This window comes from Mixophyes fleayi, chromosome 11 (genome assembly GCF_038048845.1).
Source record: "Mixophyes fleayi isolate aMixFle1 chromosome 11, aMixFle1.hap1, whole genome shotgun sequence".
Lineage (NCBI taxonomy): Eukaryota > Metazoa > Chordata > Amphibia > Anura > Limnodynastidae > Mixophyes > Mixophyes fleayi.
This window is the reverse complement of record NC_134412.1, coordinates 47,106,918-47,127,366: the sequence shown is the minus strand read 5'-3', so window position 1 is coordinate 47,127,366 and position 20,449 is coordinate 47,106,918. Positions and strand designations below refer to the sequence as shown.

The following is a 20,449-nucleotide window of genomic DNA, read 5'->3' as shown; positions in this document are numbered from 1 at the left end:
TGTGTTCAATAAGCATCAACCTGAGGCAGGGGAGTCAACATGACCCTTTTTTAAAATTGATCCTTAAAGTATACTTTAAGATGCTATGAAAGAAAAATGGGATTTTGATTGCCTGTATAAGTTTAATGTTCAATTCAAATTTTCTCTTTAAAATTCGTTATAATTTTGTACACCAGAGGGTTACATAGTTACATAGTTACATAGTTGATGAGGTTGAAAAAAGACACCAGTCCATCAAGTTCAACCTATTTTGGATCTCCTGCGACCCTGCACTTATATTTGTAATTAATCCAGAGTAGGCAACCGCCCATCTGTTTCAATTTTGAAAATCCCCCCCAGACTCAATATTGCAATCCAATTTTTACCCTATATCCACTACTATCCTTTATTTTAAATTAACGGTCGTATCCCTGGATACACCTTTCCGCTAAAAATTTGTCTAACCCTTTCTTAAACATATCTATTGAATCTGCCATCACAACCTTCCCTGGCAATGAATTCCATATCTTGACTGCCCTTACTGTAAAGAACCCCTTCCTTTGCTGGTTGTGAAATTTCCTCTCCTCTAACCTTAGGGGATGACCACGTGTCCTGTGTATGGTCCTTGGGGTAAAAAGTTCCCATGAAAGCTCTCTGTATTGACCCCTAATGTATTTGTACATAGTAATCATATCTCCCCTTAGACGCCTCTTTTCTAAAGTAAACATGCCTAAACTGGCTAACTGGCTAACCTTTCCTCATAACTTAATGACATCCAGGGTAAATGTATCAAGCTGAGAGTTTTCCGACGAGTTTGAAAAGTGGAGATGTTGCCTATAGCAACCAATCAGATTCTAGCTGTCATTTTGTAGAATGTACTAAATAAATGATAGCTAGAATCTGATAGGCTTTTCAAACCCGCCGGAAATCTCTCAGCTTGATACATTTACCCCCAGGTGTTTGTTTCCCTTTTGGAATTTTAAACACCACCAATAAAATCCTCATAAATATTACCCCTATTAGGCCCACTTGCCCCTCTTGATAGCTTTTCTGTAATTTCTGAAACAATAGTAGCGGTCAGCATTCTCAAAAGGTGATGTCACTCGAGGCAGGTTGGGGAATGTTTCAACTTGCACTAGTAGGTTCATTCTTGCTGAGCCTGCACTCTGGTAGGTCAGTTCTCTGCTAGCTGTTTTAGAGTGAAGGTTTTCTGTATCAAAAGATACCTTATACTAGAATGTTTTTTATTTTTTCCTGTGGTTTATGTAATTCCAATGTTTTAAAAGTACATTTTTAAAAGAAATTTCTGTGTTTTCCAGAAATGTCTGAAACTGAACAGCCTGTTGAAAAGTGTAGTGTGGGAAATGAAACTTGAACAGAGTACCACAAGACCAGCTACACAAAAGTGGTCAAACTGGATTTACTCCAAACATGATGTGTTTCCAGAAAAAGGACTTTTGTTCCTCAGGAGTGTTATGGCAACCAGTGCGGCATAAACTTGTAGAACTATAGCAGTAGAGGTCTTCACCTATTGCAGCCGCCTTTCCCGTAGAGACTGGATATGCTCACAGATACTCGGATGCCCCCAACACTTACACTCAGTGTAGTACAAGTTTATGTTCGCACAGGTACAGGAGGTAATAAACGTAGTAGGTACCGGCCAGAGATCTGCAGAGTGGCAGAGCACAGGTGGAAATGACAGGTGCTAGCTGGATAAGGGCCACAGGCAAAGGTTCTGAATCTGGGTAAAGGCAAAAGGTCAGGGTCACAAGCAAAGGTTCAGAATCCAAGAACAGGCAGAGGTCATACACGGGAGAGCAATCTAAGGTTAAACATCAACACAGCACAGAAGCAGGCAGCAATACTGAGAACAGAGCGCTATAACCGGCAGTGAGGCTCAGTCCTTACTGCCCTAAATAGTGCTGATGACCAATCAGGGCAGAGCCCTGCAAGTGCTCCCAGGTTTTGTATAATAAATTGCTGGCACTGCTGAAAATGAAAAAGCAGAGTGCCCACTGCGTAAACCTAATTAACCATAATTGGCTGAACTTGAACAGCCCTGCGCGCGGCTGTTTAACAGCTGGCTGGGTGCGGCGGCAGGAAATGGAAGATACGTCCCGGTCATTATGGAGATGGCTGGGACGTCACCAGCAGGGCCCAGAGAGTTGCAGCGGTGCCCGCGGCCGCCGCGACTGCTGACAAGGAGTGGGATTAATTCTACATTATTAAATGTATATTATATCAAGAAACAGTACATATCAGACAACTTGTTTGGATCTATTTAAATGCCACAATAAAGTCAATCCCTGCTCAGAAAATGTGTGATGCATGCCAAGAAAAGGTAAAGAAACACACAAAATTTATAAATCTGGATAATGACATTAAAAAGGTGGATTTAAACAGTGACAGTGACCAGAGTATGTCCTATTTAGAAACATTACTTTCAAAAGATGCAACTCTGGAGCAAATCAATACATCACTGATAGAATTAGGAGTCACCTTTGAAATTCCATGCAATTGCATCCCATTGCAAATCTTCATATGCTAGAGAAAATTAAATCTGCATGCTCCACTCTGAGAAACAAGGTTATTAGAATCATAGACAAAGAATATCCTCCAGACAAGGACTGCCAAAACCTGCCAGAAGATTTTCTATAGAAAGCAAGTGATCTGGTTGAACTTGTAAGATTAAAGATAGACATATCACACTAAAAACAAGGAGTTGCATTTCTGAGAAATTTTACATAATTTTGACCCCCTATATCTCAGAAACTATGAAGCCTAGAGAGGATACATTTTACAAAGAGTTAGTAGATATGTGGTAGTATCCAATGTACCAAGTTACATGAAAATCTGAGATGGCAAGTGTCACGGCCTGGGTGAATTGACATGGAATGACCATCTTGCTGCTTTTACTTTCCTTCTACCGGCTCTAAAACAGTAATCTAAAAACAATAAAAACTGTACCGTAAAAATTATACCGCTTTCATACTGCCACCCAGGCAATATCCCAGGTATACGAACCCGGGATATTGCCGGGGACAGAGGCTCCACTGGAGTCAAATTCCCAGGTAGATCGCGTTCAAACTGAATACGGGCCTGCCCCAGGTCTCCATGGCAACATCACAAGAGTAGCTTTGATTGGCTCCTCTCGTGATTATTTTTTTTTCACTTTAGCATTGTGTCTGGTGAGACCCGGGCTGAAAAACCCGGGTCGCACCTTTCATAGTGCAGGCTTCCCAGGGCAGACCCAGGAATTACCCCACCAAAAGACCCAGGTCCAATTAGATCTGGGACCATTCATACTGCACCTCGACACGGGTCATCTGTGCTTGCCCGGGCAAACACCCAGGATTTTAATGCAGTATGGGGTATTACTCAGATGAAGAGACAGGAAAAAACCATTGAAGGAGTCACACTATATATACCGTCCCAGGGTGTCCTTTCACAAGATGCAGGACAGGACATTTAAAAAAGCTCCAGAAACTATACATTTAGAAAAATACTCTTAAACAATTCAGAGACATCTTGTACAAAAGATTTCTAATTTTAAGGGAATTCTCTTTACTTCGTTTGTCTATCCAAGCTCAGTAAAAAAAACAAAAAAAAAAATCAAATCCTTGACATTAGAAAGGAAGCAAGTTAACAAAATCATTGAAAGTTATTTCCTGATGAAGTCTTGAATGACAAAATGTGGTGGGGTTTGATGCGGCATTTACATTTTATTTCAAATATCCACAGGAAAGAATGAATGAAATTGGAGTGAACAATTTGCTCTGTATCCCTGGTGGTAATCTGAATTATTTTTAAATTGCAACTTCTCTATATGCTTGTAATTATTTTTTTTTATCTGGTATGAATGTTGTCACAGCATGCATTTGGAATAAACATATTTGATAGCACTATGGAGCATCACTTTTTCCCCACCTGGAGAAAGAAGGGACCCACAGATCTTTGAATATCTTTCTGCACCAGGATATGTTACATAAGATCACTTAAAAATTCACTGAATGTTTATTGCTGTATAATTACATATTGTATTTATTTACGCTGGAAATAAAGCACAGTAAAAAAAAATTTTAAAAAAAAATACAAAAGAACATACACAATACATATAAAAACATACACAACATATATAAATCCATACTTTTATACAAAATATGTAGGTATTCAATTCTAGGACCTGAATTATAGGGAGGTTTTTGGGAGTGAAAACACTATGTTCTACAGAGGTTATTGAATTGAGATTTCAATATTTACTTATAATTCCATAAAAAGTTCCTTACAAATCAAGTTGCATAGTAAACATGTATGTTGGTGCAGATAAAGGGAAAGGGATAGCAAGCCAACACAAACTCCAAAACTCATACTATTTCAGAGATTTATCCACTAAAGTTGTAAAAGGTGATTTACACAATTTATATCTCAAAGTAGCAAGTTTGTTTTGAGAAGGGTACAAAAAGCGAAAAAATTAAAAGTTGGTTAATTGATGTATAACTGGCAAAAAGGTGTAAACCTATGCAGTTCACTGCTATTGCATTAAAAAAAAAAAATCCCAGCCAGCAGGAGAGACAATCATGACTAAACCAGTTCTCCCAATCTCACTATAAATTTTCATATCTCAGGTCATTTTACAGGGCAACCTCCTGTCACATACAAAGTACCAACTGGGGTTAGATATTTTAAATGAGCATTTAAATTCAGACTACATTTATATTTTTTAAATGTTTCAACAAGTATACTTGTGAATCAACAGTCAGTGGAAAGTGCTGAAACAGATGGCCCAATAATTTAGCATACCTCCTGGTCTCTCATAAAAGTAGTGAACATCAGGAAAATGGCATTCTGCTTCTTCTGTTTCTCTAAAACCAACGTGGATTGGGACTCTGGCAAACAGACTATGAACGCTCCATTGTCGACTCGCCAGAGCCCCAATCCATGCAAAACTAGTTTAACCCCCTTCACTTGGCACTCCTCTGATGAACTGGTCACATGACCTGGTGAAGTCCAGCACAACTTTGAATTTCATGTCTACAACAATCAAATCACACCAATGGAAGCTGCACAAAAATGCCATCCCAAAGACTGCTTTAAAATTGGTTGCCGAGAATGCTTCTTCCTTATGGTAGCACACTTTCCCCATCAACAGCTAAACTTGCTAGTCCACTACACGTGATCAACAGTTTCAAACCTATATTATATTGTAAGCTTGTTTGTGCAGGACCATCTTGACCTTATGTTCCATGCCATTGAAATTTGTTTGCATCATGATCCCCTCTCAAGGTACAAACACATAAAATAAAAGCACAAGTCTTTGTTGCATAAATTTGCAAATCTATAGTACTGTGTAAAAGTTTTAGGCAGGTGAGAAAAAATGCTGCAAAGAGTGCGTGTATTTTTATCAAGTAATAAAATGTAAACTGATTGAACAAAAGAAATCTAAATCAAATCAATATTTGGTACTTCTTCTAGGTACACTTGCATACAGTTTTCAAAGGAACTCTGCAGGGAGGTTGTTTGTTCCAAACATCTTGGAGAACTAACCACAGATCTTCTGTGGATGTAGGCTTGGTCAAATGCTTCGGTTTCTTCATGCAAACCCAGAGAGACTCGATATTGAGATCAGGGCTCTGTAGAGGCCATGTCCTCACTTCCAGGGCTCCTTGTTCTTCCTTAGGCTGAAAAGGGTTGTTAATGACATTGGCTGTATGTTTGGGGTCGTTGTTCTGCTGCAGAGTAAATTTGAAGCCGATCAGACATCTCCCTGATCGTACTTCATGAGGACACCATTAAGACCAAATCCCCAACTCCATTTGCTAAAATGCAGCCCCAAACTTGCAAAAAAACCTCCACCATGCTCCACTGTTGCCTGCAGACACTCATTACTGTACTGCTCTGCAGCCATCTGGTGAACAATTGACTTCTGTTACAGCCAAATATTTCAAATTCATCAGTCCAAAGCACCTGCTGCGATTTCCTGCACCCCAGTTTTTATGTTTTTGTGCATAGTTGAGGAGCTTGGCTGCGTTTTCACATTGAAGGTATGGCTTTTTGGCCGCAATTCTTCCATGATGACCACTTCTGGTTAGACTTTTCCAAACAGTAGATGGGTGTCACTGGTTCCCACTGATTTTTCCAGTTCTGAGCTGATGGCAATGCTGGACATCTTCTGATTTTGAAGGGGCGTAAGCATGATGTCTCATCTGATGCACAAATTCCTTGGCCGACCACTGCGTCTATGGTCCTCAACGTTGCCTGTTTTACGTGCTTCTTCAAAAGAGCTTGAACAGCACATCTTGAAATCTCAGTCTGCTTTGAAATCTTGCCTGGGAGAGACCTTGCTGATGTAGTTTAACTATCTTGTGTCTTGTTGCTGTGCTCAGTCTTGCCATGGTGAATGACCTCACCTTTGTAGCACAATTTGGCTGTTCCTCACCCAGTTTTAGGCATCCTACACAACTGTTGCCGTTTCAGTTGACTGTTCAACCTACATATGAAAACGATGATTATCACCTGTTTGGTATAACTGGTTAATCATACAGCTGACTATAATCCTATGAAAATCCCTGACTTTGTGCAAGTGTACCTAGAAGAATTTATGCTGTTTTGAAGCCAAAGGATGGTCACACCAAATACTGATTTGATTTAAATTTCTCTTCTGTTCATTCACTTTGCATTTTGTTAATTGCTAAAAAATAAACTATTAACACTTCTATTTTTGAAAGCATTCTTACCTTGCAGCATTTTTTCCAAACCTGCCTAAAGCTTTTGTGCAGTATTGTATGTATAAGCGTAGACAGATTGCCTTTTTTTTTTTTTTTTTTTTCAATTTTGTTATCATTCAACCTTCTATGAATTTTGGAGGAAGACAAAACCCAGCTCTTGGAGCCCAACAGAGTCCTATTATAAAAGAATAATCCATTTTTTCTCCTATTAGAACAGGTACTATGTTAGCACTACAGCCAGCAGTATGTGTTTGACAACTGCCTTTTTAGTAATTGATTAATGTCCCGTTTAGTGTTAACCTTACAAAGCTTAAAGCAGATTGTAAATATGTACACTTTTTTTTTTTTACACCTCCCAAAAGATCAAAGTCCAGGGCTGATCTCTGAGACACATCGCTAATAACTTTAGCAAATTCTGAATATGTTTGATTTATAAACAAACCTCTACTTCCTATCCCACCCTGCTATGCTCTTACTTATATATCAATCTGGTGTGTCAAGCTGTATATGCATGTTCACATCAACTGCACTGCCAAGACCCAGTTTACAGCTCATTTCCTAATAAAAACTTATCAGATTAGTTTAGCATGACAGAGTTTTTGGAGAATACACACTGTAAACTATCTATTTTCAGGAACATATTTCTGTATATTCTATATCTCAACATCAGTGGCAGGTAATAATATTAAGAAATTAATCACTGATCTGTAATTTCTGAGCCAAGTGTTTTATCAGTCTTAATCTTATACAGGTCTAAATTTACTTGCTCCCAAGTTAGACCAATAATAATGTACTAATCAAGTAATGTTGTGCCACAATAGCCTATGCACACCACATACTTTACATCAAATGAAAAACAAACATTCAATTGCTGTGTAGCTGTTAAAACTTTGTGAATGTTAAGATTATAGTAACCAACTTAAAAACTCAAATCCAAAGCTTTCCTGTTATCTGTATGTATTTTACATACACATTGTTGTATCTGTAATACATTTACATATTGCAGTGATTTTCGCAGCTGCACAGCATTACTCGGTGCACCTTGGAAGCCATTTCTGTTATTCTCTCTAACTTAAAGGATCTAAGCTCAGATCCATCCTGGAGAAAAGGAACTTTTGAAACTAAAAGGAGGAAGAATGGAAACCCATAAAAACAAGTCTCCGCCACACTATGATTGTTGCGAGCAGTCACTTGCTTTCTGGATTTAATGTAGTCTGAATAAAGTCTGCAGATATCACTGTCCCTCCCTCTCTCCCCTGTACCTGTAACAGTCTCACACACACATACTGGGATACTTTGTCCTGCAGGCTTCCAGACAGCAACATGAGCCCTTTAGAAGAGTCCCAGGAGAGAGCTTTAATCCAGGAGCGTCTCTTTCCTAGTAAAACAGAGTCAGAAATAGCACAAGCCTGTAAGCAAGCAGTTGCGGAGCTTTAATTCATCCTGGGAGTAAGCTTTTTCCTAAATTGAAGCCCACCAAGGCGAAACAAAAAACAGTTGGTGTGTTAATCCACCCAGGCCCAGTGCAATGGAAGCCTCCAATCCTAGAACAAATCCACATGGGCTCCAATGCCCCTAGTGGCATCAACCCTATTGAAGGGGTGACACGACCAAAGTTACCCTGGTATTATACCAGGGAAAGTAATTTTGCCGTCTCTCTGTGAGCAGGGAAAAAAGATAGGATTTTTATAATTGCGTAAAATCTGTTTTTCTTAGTCCATTGGGGAACACTGGGTACATTGGGGGTATAGAATAGGAGGACAGGGAGAGCTGGCACTTAAAAATTTCTGCTAACTAAACCCTAGCTCCTCCCTCTTTATACCCCATTTCCTGTTTAGCCAGATTATATTTAACCAAGCCCACAGAAAGAGAAGCTAGAGAGAGAAAACAAGCTTAGCTGCTGGATGTCGAGCAGACCAGGCCTGATGCCGAGGCTGCAAATCACCTCTGGGTGCGAACGACTGATCTCTGGAAGATTGGTCCGAGAAGTATTGACCCCAAAACCTGCTTGAAGATCAAATGGACTGGAACCATTCATTGCTTGAGAGCATTAACAGGAAGAAAAGTGCTCTTTCCTCCCGTTGCTTGACTGATAATGGAGACAAGCTGAGGGTCAAATAAAAACACCCCGGAAAAGAGGATTTATTTACTTACGTTAAATCCGTTTCTCTGATTCCGTCTGGGGGACACTGCTTACCATGGGTTGTGGAGGGAGCTTGGGGGAGTTGGCACCTAACTAGTTAAGTTTTAGTACTGCCGACAGATTCCTCCCCTCTACAATCCCCCTGGACTCTTCAGTTTATTAAAAAGCCCTAGGAGTAGGGCCAGTCAAACAAGAGCACACAGAAGAACAGAAGAAGGGAGGGATCGCAGTGTCCCCCAGACGGAATCAGAGAAACGGATTTAACGTAAGTACATAAATCCTCTTTTCTCTTTCATCCAGTCTGGGGGACACTGCTTACCATGGGGACGTTCTAAAGCAGCCCCTTAAGGGTGGGACTACTCTGAAAATCCCGCTCGCAAAGCATTACGAGCGAAATCTGCATCCTTAGATGCAAATATATTAAATTGGTAAAATTTTGTAAACGTGTGGACAGAGGACCAGGTGGCTGCTCTGCAAAGCTGGTCCGCAGAAGCCCCATTTCTCGCTGCCCACGACGCCCCTACCGATCTGGTGGAATGGGCCGCAAGTCTCTCTGGCACAGGACGGTTAGCCTTTATGTAAGCATGTCTAATCGTTGCCGTAATCCATCTAGCGATGGACTGTTTTGAGGCTGGCCAGCCTCTCTTATTAGCATCATAGAGGACAAACAAAGAATCTGTACGTCTAATTTGTGAAGTTCTTTTTACATAGATGCGCAGAGCACTAACCACATCCAACTTTTCCATAGTCTGGAGATCAGATTGGGAAGAGGATGAAAAGGCCGGGACTACAATGTCTTGGTTAAGGTGAAAAGCCGAAACTACCTTCAGAACGAAGGAAGGAAGGGTTCTTAGGACCGCTCTGTCCTCGTGGAAAACCAAATATGGTTCCCGACAGGACAAGGCTCCTAATTCCGAAACTCTTCGAGCAGAAGCGATAGCTAAAAGAAAGAGGACCTTCCAGGTCAACCACTTTAATTCTGACACACGCAAGGGCTCAAAAGGAGGCCCTTTAAGCATTTCCAGTACCAGATTGAGATCCCATGGTGCTGTCGGCGGAACATAGGGAGGCTGAATATGCAGTACTCCCTGGAGAAAAGTCCAGATATCCGGTAAGTCGGCTAATTTCTTATGGAAAAAAACCGAAAGTGCCGATACCTGGACCTTTAGGGAACCTAACCTGAGACCTGCCTCCAGGCCATCCTGAAGGAACGCTAACAAGCGAGTGAGGTGAAAGGAGGATGAGTGGCAAGTCCTACTTTCGCACCATCTAATATAAGCTCTCCAAATCCTGTGATAGATGCGAGCTGAAACTGGTTTTCTGGCTCGCATGAGGGTGTTCACCACATCTGGAGAGAAACCTCTAGCTCTCCAGAGGCTGGCTTCAACAGCCATGCCGTTAAACTGAGCTGAGGTAAATTCTGGTGTACGAATGGACCCTGAAGGAGAAGGTCGTCTCGAGATGGAAGACGGAACCCTGGTCCTTCTGCCATGGAGATTATTTCCGCGTACCAGACTCGGCGCGGCCATGAGGGAGCTACTAGAATTACTGGTAGACCCCCCTGCCTGACCCGTCTGAGGATGCGAGGAAGCATGGAGATAGGAGGAAATAGGTACCCCATCCTGAACTCCCATGGCATGGTCATGACGTCTATTGCCACGGCTAAGGGGTCTCTTGACCTTGCGCAAAACCTGGGAACCTTCCTGTTGTGTCTGGAGGCCATGAGATCTATGTCCGGAAGGCCCCACCTCTGAACCAGGGACTGAAACACTTCCGGATGCAGAGACCACTCCCCCGGCATCATCTGCTTGCGACTGAGATAGTCTGCTTCCCAGTTGCGTATTCCTGGAATGAATACAGCCGATATTGCCAGAACATGAAGTTCTGCCCAAGACAAAATCTTGGCTGCAATTTTCATTGCTGCTGCACTCCTGGATCCTCCCTGTCTGTTGACATATGCTACAGCCGTGGCATTGTCGGATTGAATTCTGACAGGGTGGCCCTGGAGGAGGGATTGTCCTCCTTTGAGGGCTAGGAGAATAGCCTTCGGTTCCAACACATTTATGGATAGGGATGATTCCTGAACCGACCAAAGGCCTTGAAGCCGGAGGTGAAGGATTACTGCCCCCCAACCTTTCAGGCTGGCGTCTGTCGTTGCTATGACCCACGCCCCCGGAGAGAAAGATCTGCCCACTGTTAAGTGATCCTGAATCAGCCACCACTGGAGGGATTCCCTGGACCTCGGGGATAGAGAGATCTTCTGTAGGTCCAGACGTAGGTGGGATCCTGACCAATTTGTTAACAGATCCCACTGAAAACAGCGAGAGCGGGCTCGAGCAAAGGGAATGGTCTCGAAGGAGGCCACCATCTTTCCCAGCAACTGCATGCACAAATGGATTGAGGGTCTGGGAGAGGACAAGACCTGGGAGGTTATACTCTGAATTGAGGTGGCCTTTTCGACAGGCAGGAACACCTTTTGTTGGCTGGTGTCCATGATGAGGCCCAAGAAAACCATGCGCTGACACGGGACCATCTGAGATTTCTTCAAGTTGATGAGCCATCCGTGGCTCCTGAGAATCGCCAAGGCAAGGGATAAGTGATAACGCAAACAACTCTGAGGACTTGAAGAGCAGGTCGTCCAGATAAGGCACGACCTGAATGCCCAGAAGGTGTAGACGAGCTGCCATAACCGACATGACTTTTGTGAAAACCCTCGGTGCTGTGGAGAGGCCGAAGGGGAGGGCCCCGGAACTGATAATGGGAGGGTCCTACAGTGAATCTGAGGAGGGACTGATGGCCCTTCCAAATGGGAATGTGGAGGTATGCATCTTTTATGTCTATGGAAGCCATAAACTGATCCTTCTCCAATCCGTTTATGACCGACCTCAGAGATTCCATCCGAAATCTGTCTACCTTTAGGTGTACATTGAGTGACTTTAGGTTTAAAATGGGTCGGAAGGAGCCGTCCGGCTTCTTCACAAGGAACAGGTTTGAATAAAAACCCTGTGTCTTTTGGAATTCTGGAACCCTGCAGATAACCTTCTGAGAGAGAAGAGAAGCGACACAATCCTGTATTGCTTGTCTTCTGGATGGATCTCGGGGTAGGGGGGTTACGAAGAACCGATGGGGTCTGGGACCCAGCAGGTCTATCCTGTATCCCCCTGATATGCCTCGAATCCAGGGGTCCTGGGAGGACTCTGTCCACTGTTGAAGAAAAAGAGACAGACGACCTCCCACTGGGGTTTCCCCCCGGGGAACCAAGTGGTCGTCAGGACGCAGGCTTCTCCTGAGTCCTGGAGGCCTGGCCGAAAAAGAGGATCTTCCTCTAGAGGAGGAGCCTCGGGCATTTGGCTGTTTACCCCTAAACGACTGTCCTCTGGACAAGGAGGATCCTCGAAAGGGCTGACGTAAGGGGCTGAACCGGGGTTTTTTGCTTCTACCTGGGAAAACCGGCAAGGAAGTACTCTTGCCCCCCGTAGCCTGGGATATTAAGGTATCTAATTCCGGTCCAAACAAACCTGCTGCTGAAAAAGGAATGATTTCAACAGATTTTTTTTGATTCTGCATCTCCTTCCCAGGATTTCAACCATAGAGTTCTTCTAGCTGAAACGGATGCAGCCTGTATAGAGGAGGAGACAGCCGCTGAATTTTGAGCCGCCTCATAAATGTACCCCGATGCCTCTTTTAAGTGTAAGGCCAAGGGGAGTAATTCAGAACCCTGTAAGGCCTCTGCCAGCTGGTCTGCCCATACTTCCATGGCTCTAGCCACCCAAGCTGAAGCGAATGTGCGTCTAAAGGAAGAACCTGCAGCCGCAAAGATAGACTTCAGTTGGGATTCAACCTTCCGGTCATTGGCATCCGGAAGGGACGCTGAACCAGGAGCTGGAAGTAAGGTGTGTTTTGCTAAACGTGCAATAAGCACATCTACTTTTGGGATACTTTCCCAACGAATTACCTCCTCCTCCTGTAAGGGGTACAAGGAGGAGAATCTTTTGGGAACTGAGACCCTCTTCTCAGGTTGTTTCCATGCTGCTTCAGCAATATCTACGAGTTCCCTAGAAGGGGGAAAACAGCAAGCCTTTCTTTTGGCTTTCTTGAACAGAATTCTGTCTCTAGGCGTAGGATCCTCCGGTTCTGGGAGGTCTAACGCTTGTCTAACTGCAAAAACCAAATCATTAACAAATTGGATTCTAGAACTATCCTCCTGTTCCGAAGACTGGACTTGGTCAGAATCGGAATACACTGCCACCTCATCCTCAGAAGATTCCTCAGAATCTGAAAGGACCATGATAGGGTTATTCGATCTAGGTCTCTTCCTTTTAGCGTATGGGATGTTTGGGGACTCAAGCAACAAGTTAAGCTTATTTAAACTTTTAAGGAAAGCTGTGGACCATGTCGCTTCTGTGGAGATAGTGTTTTGGTCAGAAAAAGAAGAGGAAGGTCCTGGTAAGGACGCTCCAATAGACCCTGTGGTAACAGGGAGGCCCAGCTGAGTGCTATTACTAGAAGCCACCGAAGTAGCCATATTAGATAGCAATTGGTTAGATTGTAATACCATCTGAGCTAAGGAGGAAACCGACTGTCAGGGAGGCCACCCAGGCCGGCTCCTCCGTCAGAGGGGCTGTGGGCTGAGTCCGCACAGTGGAAGCCCCTGCATCACAGGCAGAACAGAGGGCCAATTTAGGGTCCCCCTGCCCACACGGTAATTTAACTTGACATTTTGAGCAAGTAAAATATTTTGCCATAGGGCCCTTTCCCTTATCTGTCATTTTTTTTTATAAAAGGAAGGCACACCAAACACAGATTAAAGGGTTAATCTAGCTGTGTAACAGAGAGAATAGAGAGATATGTATGCAGAAAACAAATTGTATAACAAGAAACAACTAATCTGTATAATAAAAGTTGTACTTGCAATAATTAAACACCAATTGTTTTGTAGGCAAGCAGGAGACTATAATGTAAACCTTACAGCCTACTTTTTTTCCACAGAAAACAATATGTGTGTTTAAAGGCAATACTTAGCCCAGGGCCATAAAGGAGAGAAGTCCACGGCAGTCTGTCCAGTGTCTGCTCCCTCAGCTCTGATCTCTCTTCCCGGGCTTCCTTTGGCGCCAGAAGACTGGGATATACCATCTCTCTGTGGAAGGAGGGGGGAACTCTATGTATTAGCTCCCCCCCCCTTCAATAGCTCCAATCGTTGAAAAATAGAAAAAAAATGGAGCGTGACATGTAGTGGAGACCCCTTTACAGAGGTCTCCGCAGCGACATACCCGGCGCCCTCCTCCTATGCATGAGGGGGGAACCGTTGTATAGCCCCCTTCCTCCTCTTCTCCGTAGCGCTGCTGGCCCGAAATCCAAGATGGCCGCCGCTACTTGCAGATCCGATAACCAGCACTCTATGCCTGTCATGGCAGCGCCGGTTATCGGGGAGGCTGGAGGAGTGCAGCGGTCCATGAGACCGCTTGTCACGCCTCAGTTTAGGCACCCTTTCAGAAAGTTTCCCTGTCAGTGAGAGCCTCTGGCTCCCATCTGACAGGGGAATGCCTGCGCTGCTGGCTGTGAGTGTGTTCTCTCTCATAGAACACACTCCAGCACTGTCACCAGTAAGAAGGATAATAAAAAGTAAAATAAAGAAATAACATTTTTTAAGATTACACTAGCTATAAAAAAACGCTGCCCAACTCCAGGGCACCTGAAAAAAAACTGAAGAGTCCAGGGGTATTGTAGAGGGGAGGGGGTCTGTCGGCAGTACTAAAACTTAACTAGTTAGGTGCCAACTCCACCAAGCTCCCTCCACAACCCATGGTAAGCAGTGTCCCCCAGACTGGATGAAAGAGAAAAAGGCATTGTTTCAAGAGCCTTTTTAGACTCAATATTAGCCTCCCAGGACTTAGGCCACAGAGTCCAATGAGCCGAAACTGCAGAGGCAGATATACTTGCCTCCATCAGTCCCGCATCCAGAGCTTCCTCTTTAAAAATCCATCACCTCCTAAATTTGCTCCACCAACACAAGCAGCTCAGAAGACCGTCTCCCTGTCAACAAACCTTCAGATAGCTACTATAACCAGCGTTCTACAGTCTTTTTAAACCACGCTGAAGCCAAGGTGTGCCGCAGAGGGGCACCCTCCACAACGAAAATAGACTTAAGGACGGCCTCAACATTTACAGTGTGTACCGTCCTCAAGTGTGGAAGCGTTGGGAAGAGTGATAGTAGACACTTTGGCCAACCTTGCAACAGGGGCATCCCCACACGTGGAGGCTCCTCCCATTTAGCAAGAACCTCAGGAGGAAAAGGGATAAAATGACTTCATCCGAAGAGACACCTGGAACTTCAGATTTGGGGAAATACAATGCTCCACCAGAAAAAAAAAATATCTTGGGGAAGAAGCGAGAAAAGACAAAGATTGTTTTGTCCACAGTGCAAAAAAAGGAAGGCTCCTCAGTGACTGGGACAGCTGCTTTAGAAATGTCAAGTACCTGACACACAGCCTGTATTAAATCCTCCACACTCTGATAATCAGAATAAACCTCCTCCAACACAGAAGGAGCATCTATGTCATAATCCATCACTAATTAGTCATCCTCCTGGGAAGAACAGTCAGAATTTGACTTCTTTCCCTGCAGAGGTGCCACCACCCGCTTACTTGAGAATGTCGGTGTAGCAGATTGCAATATCCACTCTAAAGAGGAAGTGACCAAAACCAAATCCTGTACTGAGGCGGCAAGCCCCTGTACCCACAATGGTTCAACAGAATCCACCGCCGCAGGTCCAGCCAGACCTTGACTTAGCGAACCAGAATCCAAATCACTCACCACAGAAGGGGGATTCTAAGAAGGACCGCCCACAGACTGAGACAACACCAATTGGGCAAGTTCAGCAAAGTACTGAAAAGAGACCAAGCCCAGTTCTGCTCCGCCGAGTCAGAACCAGCACCTACTAGTGGACATAGCATGCGATCTTGAGACTAAGGCTGCACACAAGGTGTGCTTGCATGCCTGATTGTCCGGACGGTAACTTAACATTACAGGCGGCACAGATGAACTTCAGCATAGAAGTTACCCCAGCCTTAAACCGCTTATATTTTCCACTGACATGTTAACAGATGGGACAAAACGCACAGATAACCGTAATAAACAGTAAATAAAAACAAAAAACACAGTAGATAAGACAAGCAGCAGAAAAATCTAGTACAGTTTGAGCCTGCAATACAGCCAAACAGTACCACAGTCTAAAAGACAAATCCCTGGGAAACAACCACCCTCAACCCATTACCTTATAGGACATAAAAAGGGAGAAGCTGCAGCTGCAAATTACTGCCTATACTGGTGTCTGCACACAAAGGAGTGAACGACCACCAAGGAGCAATTGCAATAGAGGAAAAACATCCCCCCCTCCCCAGAGCCCAGCAATGGATTGGAAGGGGTTCAGCAGGACCACCCCCTCCACCAAACCAGTGCCTAGCTGGGCTCACTATCTTAGTGACCCTAACCTGACCCAGTACCCTAGGCAAAAATAGATTTTTTTTAAATTGTCCCCCGTCCCCCCATTTGACCCAATGACTGCCTTCAGCAAGAGGCAACCTAACTTTGGGGACACACTGTGTTTTACTACCCCCCCTTCCTGGCAGCGGAGGCACCTCCACAGTAGTCATCCGTGCCGTGCCCTGCAGATTGGATGACCGTGCACCCGTCACACCCGGCTGGTAGTTAAACTATTAGCTGCAGCCAGGCCGCAGTGTGTTTCTTTTAATGTGCAGACCGGGATGGAGGTGTGTGTGTAGGGGGGCGCTCCACTTAGCCGACGTGGACCCTCCACAGCAGCAGCTGACAAATGCAGGGGTGCGGTGACTGACAGCCACGTACGCGGCTCAGTGAGCCGCCAGCTCTCGGGAGCAGGCGACAAAAGCCTCCAATAGTAAAAAAAAAAAAAAAAAAAAAATTAACAGAGTTGCTACTCAGCCCAAACGCAACCCATTTGCTGGGCAGTTAAACTAAACTGGCTAAACAGGAAGTGAGGTATAGATAGCAAGGAGCCAGGGCTTAGTTAAGAGAAATTTTAAAGTGCCAGCTCGCCCTGTCCCTACTCCATAGCCCCAATGTCCCCGGTGTAGAGAAAAAAATGGTATGCTCTGGTTCCCGATGGCTATGGATATCTTGAAAACTGTTGCTACACAGCACTGGCTAAAACGGGGATCCCAAAAACTGCAAAAGCACCCCATCAAGAAAATCTCCCTCCGGAATGTGATTTCTGTGCTGAGAGGACAGGAAAGTGGCAAATAGCAATCAGGACTACCCCCTCCTCTGACACTTTAGCTCCTGCATGGGAGTGAAAATAATGAATGCTGCATCATTAATTCAGCACAGCCGACAGGAAGAAAACATTTCTGACAATACTTCAGAAAATTGTTTAAACTTCACATTTAAAATAGCAACTATTCATACTGAGGAAAGTGTAAACAGGTTTATACTATATTGATACCACAAACCTACTTTAGTTCCTTGGAGACTTCCAGGATAATATATTTAAAAAATTGCTTAGCGCTCACACACATAAAAAACAAAAAATAAGTATGAGATCTAAAGCTCGTTTAAAAAAAAACCTGTGATATCTAAAGACAAAGCTAAAAATGTTTTAAGAAAAATCTGCTGTAGTAGCTAGCAGTGAGAAATGATTTAAGTCTGATAACATGGCAAGATATTCGTTCTCAAACATGTGCAAGCATAACAATTAGTGCATATTCTGCAGATAAAAGGTGGATTAATCTTGGGTTCAACCAATATGATACATTTATTTGTGGAGCTTAAAGTCACATTGTTACACAGTGTTAAACATTCCTTGATGTACCTGCTCCACAATCTCTGCTGATGGTCGTGGAACTAAAGGCAGGCACGGCATTAGATATATCAGAAAGTGTCCGATGGGCTTTAGTCATTGGCAAGTGGGGCTTTGGAATATCATAACCGTCATCAGGGTCGTCATCGTCATCATCATCTTCAGGCCCATTGCTGGACATGGCATAAAACGCCTCTGTTTTCAGAAGCAAAATAATAAACATAAAAAATAATGCAAATTAATTAAGTTACTGCATTAAGCTAGATATCCCAATATTTATCATAGACATTTAAGTTACAGTATAAGCGCTGGGGGGAGGGCGTGCCCTATGGAGGGTGCATGCTATGGAGGGCGGGGGGGCATTAAAGTTCTCCTCTTCTCACCTCTCTCTCTCCCCGGCTCCATGACAACTGGTGCAGCTTGGCATTGGATGTTATACATGCTCTCATATGACTCTCTTTCATCCTGTGGTTCACTCGGCCTAAAAAAGTGGAGAAACAAAGGGAGAGAGAAGGGGTGGTATTCACATGCCAACCAATTCACAGACTACTATTGCATAACAATATTTGCACCCACTGGCACACCTATTAAGTTATTCTACACTCAGAGCCAGTTAAATAATAATTCGCATTTAAGTCACTAACCTTAGCATGCCAGGAGGCACTGTTTCGACTGTCATTTTTGCCTCTGTTTTGGTTATCACAGGAGGATTTACAGGTCGAGAGGAGGGGCACATATATTCAGAGTCATCAGTACTGTCCGAGTGATCCCCCAATGGAGGCTTTGGCACCGGGAATGGCCTGAGATTGGAAGGAAGGAAAGGTGGTAAAAGAAAGAAAAAAAATAGAAAAACTACTGCTATATCTATTTTCACACAATTTATGCAACCCCCAGCAAATTAAGCCAACATTTAAGGTTTAGTTCTCTTGAGGGTACGGAAAATAAATTCTCAAGGTATCATGACATTATGAGGGTCAGCGATAATGGGGGCTGTAAACATGTGCATTCTCTTAATGGTTCACTGCAATTGCACACTGGTGCAAAATCACCTATACGCAAAAATTCAGAGGGTGGAATTCAGGCTAATTAAAGGACAAAATCTTTTTGAATGTTTGTGGCAGGCTAAATTTTGCTCCACAGCGGTTAGGTTTGGGAAAACCTTTTTGAAAGAAACCATTTTTAACTCTTTCCTAGACTAGTATAAAAAAAAAAAACAAAAAAAAAAAAACACACATTCCTGGAAGCTAGTCTTGGAGGCAAAAAATCCTTTGCAAGGATTAAAAGATAAAGTCCTTAAATTGCACAATACAGGACAAGCTCGGATCTCATACAAGGGTCTTGACTAAATGACATAAACCGCAATCTCCTTTGTCTACAAAAGGTTCACCAATCAAAGCCTCATGATGATCAGATACACTTCAGCACAAAAAAACCCCCAAAAAAACACCAACATAAAACAATTAACCTTGCAGTTAGAAGAAATGCTTAGAGTCAACACTGTACACAACATCAGTATCATACGGAGATGTTGGGGTTATAAGAGAAGAGAAAAGACAACCGCTCACAAAAAGGTGAGCGGCTCCAGTGTGGAAAACACATCATTGGGACAATGCTAGCCACATACAAAAACAAGTAGAAGTAACTGAAATTCCATCTCCTCTTGATACTGCAACACTAGAGTTACAGTTAATAAGTTACAGGTGCCAATATTAAAAAGACAACCTAACTAGTAGAAACAAATAAAGGATGGGGGGGTCTCTTTTAAGTTCTAATTTTGGCTAAGTCATATTGCATGTACCCTATAATAAAAGTCTCCGTTAAAGCAATTATAAATTCTAGATTTGTTGATTAAGAGGAAGGAAAAAAACCCATAGAAGAATATTCTAAATTAAAGCAAGAAAAAAAATAAGATTCATGATCCAATAAATGTACACAGACAAATCTCTGTATTTTATTTAAATTTGTAGCCATTCAATTTGGAAATTTCTAAAGCACCTCCATTCATTAAGACGGTCTTTGAGTCAACCAAAATTCCCCTAAATTTTTACTACACGTGTACACAAACTGCTCAACATTATAAAATTGCGATCTAACAAGTGAATTAAACAATGGCATATTGCTTCTCTTGTATCTGCATTCTGTTTATATAACATAGGATTTTTAATTTTATGAGAAGAGCAGCTACCCAACACTTGGTGCTGCTTATCTATCTTGTCTAGTACATATAAATTTGTTTTTCGGACCTATCCAATCATATAATGTAATAAAAGCAGCTAACCAGAGCCTCAATGCATAACCTTACATTTTTCTGCATTAAACGTTATTTGTTAATGCTCTGTCCAACTTGTCATTTGGCTCAAGTCCTTTTGCAGCGATTTAATGCCGTTTTGTATTAATAATCTTACAAAGCATAACGTAGCCTGCAGATAGAGACACTAATTACTAGAGTTACTATAAGATCATTGGTAAAAACCATGGATAAGGACAGGACTCAGGACTGATCAGTGAGAAACGCCATTAATAACTTTAGTCCAGTCTGAATAATGTTCCACCTAGGATAACCCGCTATCCCTCAGCCAGTTACCTACCCATGTTGCTTTTATTTTGCGTAATGATTAGTTATTTGGAGTTGTATCAAATAATTTGCAATAGCCAAAATACATCAACTGCATTGACAAGACTAAGTTTACAGTTTTACTTTCTCACTGAAACTGATCAGATTAGTTTGGCATGACTATTTTCTTCAAAAGCCATGTTTCTTCTTCTATT

General features: G+C 43.0%; 1 protein-coding gene across 2 annotated transcripts in view; it reads right to left on the bottom strand.

Annotated features, from left to right (window-relative positions):
- The window catches only part of CBL (Cbl proto-oncogene), an 85,149-nt gene that overhangs the window by 6,769 nt on the left and 57,931 nt on the right, over nt 1-20,449 (bottom strand). Inside the window, exons 13-16 of one of the 2 annotated variants that reach the window (XM_075190574.1) lie at nt 18,325-18,480; nt 18,064-18,161; nt 17,693-17,875; nt 7,877-8,082 (exon numbers count right to left, since the gene is read on the bottom strand). In XM_075190574.1, the coding sequence (XP_075046675.1) occupies nt 7,892-8,082; nt 17,693-17,875; nt 18,064-18,161; nt 18,325-18,480 (628 nt within the window). In that variant the 3' untranslated portion in view covers nt 7,877-7,891. Of the gene's footprint in view, nt 1-7,876; nt 8,083-17,692; nt 17,876-18,063; nt 18,162-18,324; nt 18,481-20,449 lie in introns of those variants that run through there. The other variant, XM_075190573.1, reaches the window with a different exon arrangement.